The sequence below is a fragment of the Stegastes partitus genome, unplaced genomic scaffold (genome assembly GCF_000690725.1).
Source record: "Stegastes partitus isolate 25-593 unplaced genomic scaffold, Stegastes_partitus-1.0.2 Scaffold529, whole genome shotgun sequence".
Taxonomy (NCBI): Eukaryota; Metazoa; Chordata; class Actinopteri; family Pomacentridae; genus Stegastes; species Stegastes partitus.
The window spans coordinates 123,809-135,124 of NW_007578260.1; the positions used below are offsets into that span (position 1 = coordinate 123,809).

The 11,316-nt window shown below is 41.3% G+C and overlaps 1 protein-coding gene across 11 annotated transcripts in view; it reads right to left on the minus strand.

Annotated features, from left to right (window-relative positions):
• The window catches only part of ablim2 (actin binding LIM protein family, member 2), a 134,323-nt gene that overhangs the window by 19,659 nt on the left and 103,348 nt on the right, over positions 1-11,316 (minus strand). For 7 of the 11 annotated variants that reach the window (XM_008287939.1, XM_008287945.1, XM_008287942.1 and 4 more), the window contains 4 exons: positions 9,676-9,793; positions 8,134-8,418; positions 3,085-3,192; positions 856-909 (listed from right to left, as the gene is read on the minus strand). In XM_008287939.1, the coding sequence (XP_008286161.1) occupies positions 856-909; positions 3,085-3,192; positions 8,134-8,418; positions 9,676-9,793 (565 nt within the window). The remainder of the gene's footprint in view (positions 1-855; positions 910-3,084; positions 3,193-8,133; positions 8,419-9,675; positions 9,794-11,316) is intronic. The other 4 variants (XM_008287947.1, XM_008287946.1, XM_008287944.1 and 1 more) reach the window with 3 other exon arrangements.

The following is an 11,316-nucleotide window of genomic DNA, read 5'->3' on the forward strand; positions in this document are numbered from 1 at the left end:
TTGAAGTACCCACAGCTGCTGTGTGGGTTGCACTTATCAGTCATGGTAAACACTTGGCTAAACCATGAGCATGACATGTTGTCAAATACTTTTTTAACTTGACAGCACATCCCGTGGCATCACTAACTACAGTGCTTCGAAGTAACTGTTGGATTGGAATGGAGTACAAACTGCATTTTCCAATATGAATGATGGGCACCAATCTACAACCTCTGCCTCCATTCCCTTCCTTGTGTAATTCACTATAATGGGAAGACTGCTTGAATTGCAGTAATTCCTAGAAACACTGGACCGATAATGCAGTATTTGATGTGTGGTGATCCTTCAAACTCAAAGACATGCTATTTAAACTCAACTTCCCTGGTATGTACAGTATTTCATCTTCCCACTGAAGCACCAAGGCCATACCACAGGACCAACAGATCCATGCATTCCAGTGCCAAATTTGATCTGAACACTCAGTTATACCTCAAACAATGGCTGTAAAGTAGGATGAAAGCATTTAAGGTTATTTAAGGGAAGGATAGCAGCTCTCGGAGAAGGGTCATACAGGAGTCCACCAGTGATTAGGCACCTTTGGGGCGCAAATGTCAAATGTTTGGTTTGGTTCATTTTGTCGTTGCCCACGATCCTAACCTTTATAGATTCAGCACTTGCCTATTAGATTGATTGTCTATTCCAGAATGGGTGCAGTACTCTTACACCAGCATTATGCATGTCGAGCCATAGAGTCTACTAGACGAGTGTAGGCCTTAGAAGACAAGGGAGGAGATGAACATGATGACAGGCGACATGCGACACATCGTGCAGAGACCAGACCAGAGAAGGAAGTGTTAAAGAGGAAGTGGACTGTACCATGCTGTCTGTAGATGGGGGGTTTTCTATAGATATTATCTTTGACCATAGTCTCTGAAGATGGGAACAGAGCAGAGATAAAGAAAATGAAAGAAGCCAACATGGGGGGGAGAGAAAGAAAGAGAGAGAATGGAGAAAAAGAAGCATGAGTTAGCAGTTATCGAGGGATGAGAAATTTTTGGAGCAGCAAACGGGGGGCGCAGTAGAGCTTGATTCAACACAAGACATTTGTCATTTTTTATTATGGCACATCAGAAAAATCAGCACTTTTAATAGTTTCCATGCAAAAAAATTCAAAATATATTAATTTATTGGGTGTTTTTTGTTGAAGGGGAAGGGGGAGGTTATTTGATGCAGATCAATTTAATGACACTCAAAGAATAATATCAGAAACCACAAATGGTCCCCAGGCATTAAACAGTGATTTCCAGCTAAACCATTCAAAAGAGGGACCTAAATAAATAATATGACAATCACAACCATGAAAAAAAAAAAAGGGAATTTAAGTGTTGTTGCATTAACTGTCGTGCTGGACGGAGTGCCTCTGCAGGATGATGGGGACAGTATGTTATCCCTTAAGGCTCATCTAATCCATCTTAGTGTCAGTGGACCCGGATAGGCCCCCCGACAGAGATGCTTAGTAACAACTGTCGCACATTAAGCCACAGCAGAAACATGACGCACTGTAAAACAACACATGTGGGTCATTTCTCTGGCTTGTTTCAGTGCCTGCCAGCATCTGAAACAATATCCATATAAAAGCAATAAGGACAATGACTATGAAAGCCATTAAGTGGATAATTGTTGGCTGTTTTTTTTTTTTCCACTTAACTTGCTTCCAACACGAGAGGGTTTTTCTTTCCCTCCATGACTGACAGTGTAATAGTCAATGGGAACAGTATGTTGGATCAAACAGACTTTCCTCTGAAAAGTAATGAAGGATGCACAGTTTAACGTCAACTCCTGTCCAAACGCATTGTAAATTTAATTTAAAGGCGCGGAATCTCCTGTTGGATCACTGCTGTGTCAAATAAAAACGGCTTTGAAATGAACAAATAGCGAGGCCGTCGGGAATTAAAGAGGCCAAGAAATGTACAGAATACAATCCAAAAGCAAGAAACAACAAGGCAGCTGCTACACGCTGAAGACTTTGGGCCCCCACGCATGAACTAATTGCATGAACAGATTTGTTACCCTGTGGAGTTTACTTTCAATGTTTCCTACCAAAAACTGTGTGTATGAGGTCTTGCCAACTTTACCAATGAGTGATTTAGTAAATTGTCTTGCACTCAAGCTTTTCTTGTAGGTGCAAAGTAAATTTCTTCTGCTATTACTGAGTTCCTTTAAGTCATGTATGGAATGATTGTGAATAAAAGTTGCCCACAAATGGAGCAGAACAGGTAGCTTTGCACAGCGTACTGATTTACAGGTGGCATTCATCAAGTCGAAAAGGAACTTTCACGGCACGTTTACTGAATTGGACACTCCTATGAACAAACCTCCTGAGAGGATGAGGATAAGAATACAAGAATGTTTTTTTGCATGAAGCTCGATGTAATCACTTGTTTTGCTAAATACCCCACACTGGTCAAAAGCTTCACAAGACTTTTAGGCCGGACCTGAAAAGAAGAAGTCTGGTTAAAATGAGTTGTCTTTTAAAACAGATCAAGGATCACACAAATCCCTGCACTGGCTGACCTCAAGTGGTTGAGGTTTTAGGTTTGTCGTGGTAATGGAGAACCATAGAGTTAGTCCATATTAATTCAGACAGGAGTATTTTTGCTGCACTGTCTCCAATTTAGTCTATAGTATACATATTGATTATTTGGGACCCAAAAAAATATTTGACTGATTTTAAAGAATTTCATATGTTGGATGGCGCCTAAATAAATGCCATCTGAAAACACACAGACTGACCCTATAGTGTGTGTGTGGCAAACCCAGCATCACTGTTGGGTGAGTTAGAGGTACAACAAATGTAAAACTCTCAACCACAGGAGGTGAGTGAAACAGAGCTTTTCAGCTGCTGAGATATAACCAAAATAACTCTCTGTATCAAATCATGACTGTATGCAATCTAATTTCTTCTTCAAGCTGGCACCAATTTGTTACCCTGTTTGCTAAAATCTCATAGCTTACCTCTACATCAGTTCTGTCAGCCTAATCTACATAAAGTGTAGAGAAAACCGTGAGATGGGCAATGAGCCAAGCGGTGCGGTTATGGCCTACCTGGTATGTGGAAATGCCGGGGAGCAGCCACGTATGTAGAAGTAGATGAGGGGGATTTGCCATCAGAGTAAGTGGATAAGCTGGGAGTACTCCGACCACTTTCACTACCTTCAGTTGTGGACAGATGTGGGAAGGCATTGGATGTGAGAGGCAAAGGGAAAAGGGTTTGGGAGAAAACAAAGGGCGTCGGGGGCAAAAAGGCAGCGTTATTGTAAGCATACTTATAAAGCTCGAACATGAAGCTGTGATTAAAATATCTATGCCAGTGACTTGATAACCCAGCCATGTACTGTGTCTGTGCAGTCTGCTGACCTGTGCTAAGATGCAAATCATCCTGTAGAGTTTTGGATGCTACCGCTTCAGCGTAAGTGATGTTATACACACAGGGCGATGGAAACCCAAATCTACTTTTCCATGTAACATACTTAAGATCTTCGCCTGGATCCCAAAACGCTAATGTGAGCTTCACAGGTAAGCATGATAAGTTCCTTAACCATCTTGACATTAAGCCAGCAGTCCTTCACAGGAGACCACCTTTTAAATACTTGGCCATAGTGGACCACCTTTTCTGGAAGTAAAGTTTTTGACACCCTCTGCTCACATCCAACAAAGTCTAAATGATTGTGATGTTTAAGCAAACCTGTGACCTTGTACCGTCACTGTCCTACCTGAATATTTCACATCTGAAACACCACAAGCAAAGTGCTCTAGACCACATCAGAGCTTACCATTAATGAAGTCAGGAAGACCACAAATTATTCCTTCAGGATATCAATATGTTTCAAACTGATCCAGTTTCCAAAACCTATTAAATGATATTCAGAAGTTGCCCTCGTTTCCACTTTCAATGGCAAAATGCTACTTCTTCAGATCTGACGGATGAGGTGGCACAGCTGCTCAGTGTCCTAACAGGTCATCAGTTCAAATAGTTTCTGTTCTCCAATGTTCAAACCAACGTTTGATCCATGAATGTCTTCGACTAGCTTTGCCGCACACTGATTCTGCAGAAGTTATTCATCAAAGCCACTGAAATTACCCAATTGGAAAGAGTAATTGAAAACAAGCCAGTTTTCAATTCAATACCAAACTTTCTGGTTTTGGACGGTCCCCAGAAATATTTGGCTTCTACTGCTATTGAGAACGCTTCATTTGGATGATGAAACAGAGCTTAGCATTGAAAAACTCAACTCTTGCCTCCTACTTTGCTATAGGGTCAGAAGTGTCTAAACATGTTAACGCCAACACCAGTACCTCCCTGAAGGGAATGGGTGATCTTTAAGACATTGCTCTCATCACCTATCAGCAAACACTGAACCACAAAATTAAAAATATCAATTGGTTCAAACCCAAGCGTAGGTGTTACCCTATGAGTAATACTACATATACACATTTTTATGTACGTTTTGCAAGTCCAAGAATGTAACACGCATGCACATTTTGCTGATTGCATGTATGTTTGTATTGAGTATCTATGATCACAACCAGGGTACACCCCACTGTATTACATCACAGGCAGGCTGGGTGATGGAGTCACTGACACCCTTGATGCCAAAAGTAATAAACACTCTACATCCAGAGCTTTGAGGAAGAAAACAGACAAAGAGAGAGAGAAAGATCGAGAGTGTTAGCTGATTGAACACACACTCTTCTCCCCGGAGAAGGAGAGGAATCATCGGCAACGATCTGGATGCAAGTGGATGAGATCACTTGACACACACAGCAGTGCTGTGCAAGTCTGAGTGATCTGCTTTATACACACAATCACACACACATGCCCATAAACACACACACACATACACACCAGGTTACTGTTAGTGCGGGTCTAAATGTAGGGCAGATCCTCCACACAAACATCTGGAGCTAAGGTTGGAGGCTAGGGGAGTTTGGGAGGAAGATGCATTACAGTTTGTCTGAACAAGATTACACAATGGTGAGGCCATTCATTAATCAAAAAACAATAACAGTCATTAAGAAGGAATCGGGGGGGTAATAAAATAAAAGCATGCATGGATATCTGCAAGATCCTTTCCTTTAACTTTTCTATAATCTCCATCATTAGACAACTGAATAACCTGAGTGCTGCTTACAGTAAGTCTTGCTACAACGGCAGCTTCTATGAGGAACTCTGACAGCTCATTCAAACATTAGCCTGTTGCATGAAAACAAACAGGAACCACTAGGCCGCACTGCGCTACATGCCACTGCAACTGGCAACCAGACCCCAAATTACAGCTCGGCATGTTTCATTCCACCGTTCCCCCTGCTCTCTTTCATCTTCCCCATCGGAGAACTCCCCTCTCAGCTTCTCCACCCTGTCATGGAAAAACTGCCAAAACCCTGGACCGCGTGTTCGTGATTTTCTGTGCAAAATGTTTGAGGGGAAGCTCATGCTGTTTCCCTCTCTGCCTCCTCCTTTTAATCAGGCTATTTTGAGGTCTGGGCATGCACATGTTGGAGGAATGTATTCCTACCGTAAGGGTTCTGGATAGAACTATGGTTTTTGGGACAAATGTTTTCTATATGTAAAATTGTTTCACATTAGAAATTAATGGTGCTGGGCACCCCTATAGTTCACCTCGCTGAGCGGGCGACCCATGAACAGGGGCTATAGTTCCCCGACGCAGCGGCCGTGGGTTTAACTCCCGCTCACGACCCTTTGCTGCAGGTCTCTCCCCATTCTTCTCCCCCCTTTCCTGTCTATCTCTACTGTTCTAAATAAAGACAAAAGCCCAAATATGTATAAAACAAATTCATGGTGCTGTAAAAACTCTTAGAAATGTGATTTAGAATTACCAATCAGCTTCTGTTTATAAATCGAACTTTGACCTGTAATGCTTTGTCTAATCTAACACTTTGCACTTTCAGACCTTGTGAAGAAGAATGCATTTGTAAACTGGACCGTCCATCTGACCTGGTGCATGTCTTGTTGCCACTTGTGCAGAAATTCACTGACCCGTGTAGAATGGATGACGATAACATTATACTGTGTGGAGACTTCTGGTAAGATGACGAAATTTATGTCATGGGACCCTTGTGAGTGCAGACCCTTGCATACTCATGACCTTTCAGTATTTGCGAGAACACCTTCAGCCAGTGTTACACATCCTGTATCCACCGACAGCCGTCACTTTGCTACAACGACAATAGTATGCAAGCTCAGCAATAGTGCAGATGCGTGGAATACAAAAATACACCCTTCTTCGAGTTCTTCAAGCAGAATCCCGTGGAACAAATAAATTGTGTGAGGCCATTTGTATACTTTCTGTGTCTGCAAGTATGCAAGGGTCCACAAGAATCTGTGAGGTTCCATCTGTTCCCATTCATGTTAAGCCCAAATTTGGTGTCTGTGCACGACGATGCTACAAAAGCAATAGTGATTGACAGTAGTGTGCCTATAGACGCGTAAATACAACCTACTCTACATGTTTGGAGTATTTTTTGTGATTCCAAGCTCTCACAATCAATTTAGGGTACACAATGTGAATACTAAAACCACGGCGAAAGGTGTGGACTTCTAATGAACTCTAAACTGTGTCACAATATATTTTTGAAAAGCTCTTTTGTTCTAAAACTGACTGATGACAAGAGATGCAGGTGAAAAAATACCAGATGTATGCATTATGAGAAACAATACTGTAGAGTCTGTAGAGACTGATCGGCTTGGCTCGCACTTAAAACATTTCAATGCACGACAGCATCTTGGTTTGGGGAGTTGTTCCTAAGGAATGCATGTGCTGATAAGAAATACTTTGGCACTATGGACTTACTTGGCATCATGTCAATGATTGTCAAGTACATCAGACTTCCCCAATCATTCTCTGCCAACAATTCTTAGTGTATCTTTATATCATTTATCAAAACACAAAACCTACTCTTTTTTCAGATTCATATCATAAAAGAAGATTAACACCAAGGGGATAAGGTCTGACACATGGCAATGAACAAGGGGTCATTCAGGAACAACAACGGGGTAGATTAGAGGTCAAAGGCAGGCAAACAACTGGGTCAACAATCTGAACAGACAAGCACAAAAACAAAATAACCAATAACCTTCCTTGAAAAGATAATGTCAAATATGTCAGGACCACACTCAGGTCTATATCAGGTTTCACCATGCACGAAGACAACCACGTTCACAGACACAAGTGAACAGGGCAAGCAGAATGAGAAAACTGTGTGGTCCTAAAAATATACCTTGATGCATCCCATGAAACCTGACAACACCACGATACCGTACAACAACATCACAAAACCTGGTAACCATTCCATTAAGGGGAGGGGAGACATAGAAAAGAGAAAGACCACTGTTGTCTTTACCGTTAGGAGGTGGTAAACTGAGATGCAGGGATGTCCTAGGTTTAGGGTCAGGTAGGGGGTCCGTTTTGAACCCTGAGGGGTGAGGGAGATCGGGGAATGGGGAGAAGATGAAGCAAAGGGAGCTGGTTTGATAGGCCTTTCGTCAGGGGTTACAGCGTGCAAGGGGTACTGTACTGGTTTGTGATGTTGATTTCAGGAATGTGTGATATCGTGAATAGCATTAGCAGTTTCATGGATTCAATACAAAATAAACCTTCATGAGTGATCAAACAGTGGTTATAGACCCAAATGCAGTGCACACAAGGACAGACATTCTGTTTCCCATTATGGCTCATGAGTCCATGGTGAACCGAGACACCCAAAAACCCAGAGTAAGAGTTTCCAACACATGATTAATTTGGTGCTTTACCACAGCTCATGCCAAGTGAAGTCAATTCAGCGGTCGTATCACAGCACTCCATTCTGTTGGACCTTTGATCTCAGTCAGACACAGTGTGGACTGGCATGTTGCTGCTGTGCTGAAACCTGTCCAGAATTCAAGATTTCCATGCTACCTTTCTTTCTGGAAAACACCTTGGAAACCACAAAGAAGCCAATTTGAATTCCCATTTAATTGCTAGCTGTTTGGTAGTACTAAAAACAGAGTTTTTGGTTTTGACAGCAGCAATGATTGAAGCCACTTGTCCATTATCTGTACTGGACCAAGTCTTGGTCTCAAGCGTGCTTTGATACCTCTGAAGTAAGGGATGTAGTTGTGCTGCTGCAGCATGGCCAGAGTGGTGGGGTTTAGGTGTAAAGACAAGCCTGCACTGCCACCTCCTGGAATGGGTGAGTACTTGCCACCACCACAACCACCACTCCCTTCAGCCCCACCAGAATAGTACACAGGGAGGGAGGATGAGTCCCTGGCCCAGGTGGAGGGGTACTTAACGCCACCCATGAGGGCTGGGGGCAAAGGGAGAGAACTGGAGTCACGGGCTTGGCTGCTGTGTCTACCACCAAGGTGTACCTCTGGTCCTGGTTGTCGAATCAGATCACAGGAGACTTGGTGAGTTACTGGATTAAATTATGAATGTATTACATGTCTTTATATCGTTTAGGTGATTTGCAAATTGGCATAAAAATGGGAATCATAGAAATCCATGAGAATAAGTTAGCAGTTGTCTTAGATTATAAAAAGTCCTCAGCATACAGTAACACCTTGAATATTGACTTTATGTTATGTGCAAATTAAAAGCCTATGTTTCCGTTATTGAGTAACACCTAAGACTTAATTATTATAAGCAAACTAGCATATGGTATATAATATAGAACTCATGATATGAATGACATTGGGCGTTCCTGGATGGAGACTTGATCAACTTAAGCATCTCAGGGTAAAAAAAAACAGTCATGAGTGACCAAAAATTCTTAGTTCAGGCCAAGGGTAAGACAGATTTTTATTAACTTGAGATGTTTCGATCATACTCAAGCACAATCTAAAGATAGTTTTGACCAAAAACCTAATTATTTTTGTGAGTTTCTTGATGTAGGATGCAGAAGAGATGCTGAAAGTACTTGCAGTTTACTTGAGTATTTCAGTTTTGTGCTATGAATGCAAGACATTGCCTTGTAATACAACATTTTTTCATAGTTATACTGGTACTTTTACTTAAGCAAACGCCAGAGTGTACTTAGCAGTCTCCTGTGCAAATGGAAATGATTAAATATGAGGTTGAAAATATATGTTTTTCCATATATAATTTAGATTTTAGAAAGCCTGCATATAAAAGGTGTGCACATTGTACATTACATTTAAAATCTGTCCATTGTTTGACACATCAAACCAAAACTGCCAGGAATGCTACATTTCACCTCTATCATTTCTACTTTGTGATTGACTGTGCTGTAAAACAGTGATGTCACACTATTTGCCAGGGGTTTTCAGTGTAACGACAGTGTAATAAACGGATTGCAAAATTTAATCTGCAGGAGACGAGTGTGTAATTCAATTTCTGGTTTTGGGTACGGTTGCCGTTGGGAAATCTTTTCAAAATACAGAAAAGTGATGAATCATCTGTGATGTTTGCAGCAGATGTTTTCTCCTAAACAGTACAGTCAGCCAGTACTCCGTTTTTTTCCCACCCTCTTGTTCCCTATTAGTCACTGAGGAGAAACAATGTCAGCAGCAAAGAGCGTCCATGTAATGCAACATCATTTCTGGATAATGAAATCTTTGATCATTTCAAGAATTCAATTTTCAGCAGTATATGGATTATGGGATATGGCTGATACCTTGCCGGCTGTAGTTCTGTGGGGAACGGGACGGGGTGTACCGTCCATAGCCCCCCAGGGAGCTGTTGGAGCTGGGGCTGGAGGGCCTTCGCTGACGGGGTGACTTCTCCCCATCACCCTGGATACACAAACACATAGAGAGAAAGCAAAGAAAGTCACTATATTCTACTGATTTAGTCCTTAATTACAATATCAGACAGGAATGTGGGCAAGGCTCCATGTCTGATACATTCTTAATGAGACGGATCAATCATGTTGCACAACACACACAAAGGATCTGAGGAAATACAACATCAAGATAACACCAGTGTCAGGGGAAAATATGCTTATTATGTCCAAGAGCAGATCTGACTGATTGAAAACATGGATCAACAAATGGGAAAAAAAATCTTCAAGTTAGAAATGGACTTCAAAACATGTGGATCTGAAATTCCAAATGGTGATAGGTATAGGTGAAATACAATTAGCAGTAGCCTAATACAGTCAACAAAACTCCATTTTCTTCCAATTGATTTGCTAGATTTTTTTTCTGGTATCAAAGAACACAGCATAAAAATGGCACAACGTTTTATTACTATACTTGGAAGGAACTCTAAAGGGTGTTGTTTTGTGCAAATTGAGGTTTAAGAGTACTTTATCCCATTTATTTACCTGCCTCTGTTATTTATCCACTATTCTGAAAAAGAATAGGGGTTTCGTAATTTGCATGAAAGTGATAGTTAAATGAATAATTTACTAATCTCATGAGTTTTGGACAGCGTTCCTGTTAACAATATTTTCATTGCACCAACCAAATTAAATGCTGCGACACAGATACGCAGTTATCTTTGCTATCACTTAATTTATCAAGTCTGACATTATGCTCATGTTCATGGGTCATTCTTTTCCCATGTTTTCAATCCGAAGTAATTCCACTAGCCTCATTTTCAATTGATATGGAAGCTGTTGTTACTGCTGAAACAGATACATTATTATTCCTAATCCTGCCTGCAAAGCACAACATCCAAACTTTCTGTCTGTTTACTTCATGGATGGACTTTCTGAATGGGACCACTATGGATCAGAACCCCAGTTTGAAGTGATTGGTAACATTCCTTGATTGAAAGTCAGTCGCACAGCTACAAATTGTCCACAGGATGATATAAACCAATCCAAAATGACCTCAGAATAATGACCACAACACAATGCAACATGACTTACAGGTCTGTACCAAAGGGTGCATTGTCTCATAATTCATCCATGGTTGACTTCCTGTTTTAACTCTGTCTTACTGTACTATAATGCAGTTGTGTGCTGATGCAGTTTTTACAACATTTCAGGGGCGTGTACTCTAGATTTTCTGTTCCTAGGGCGTTGCAATTTCTTGGTGGGTATAATGTTATCATATCTGATACAAACGATGGCCAACACTAGGAATTATCCTGACATCTGCATCTGTTAAAACTCATATCAAACATTTTATAGCTCTCAATTCCCCTTAAAACACCTTCACTTGCTAAGTATAGTGATACAACTTGTTTGTGCACACACACACACACACACACACACACACACACACAAACACAGAAACACACACAGGAAAGAACTGATGAGGGTTGCATGACATCCACAGTGAGACACAGTGCATCACATTACCTCGGT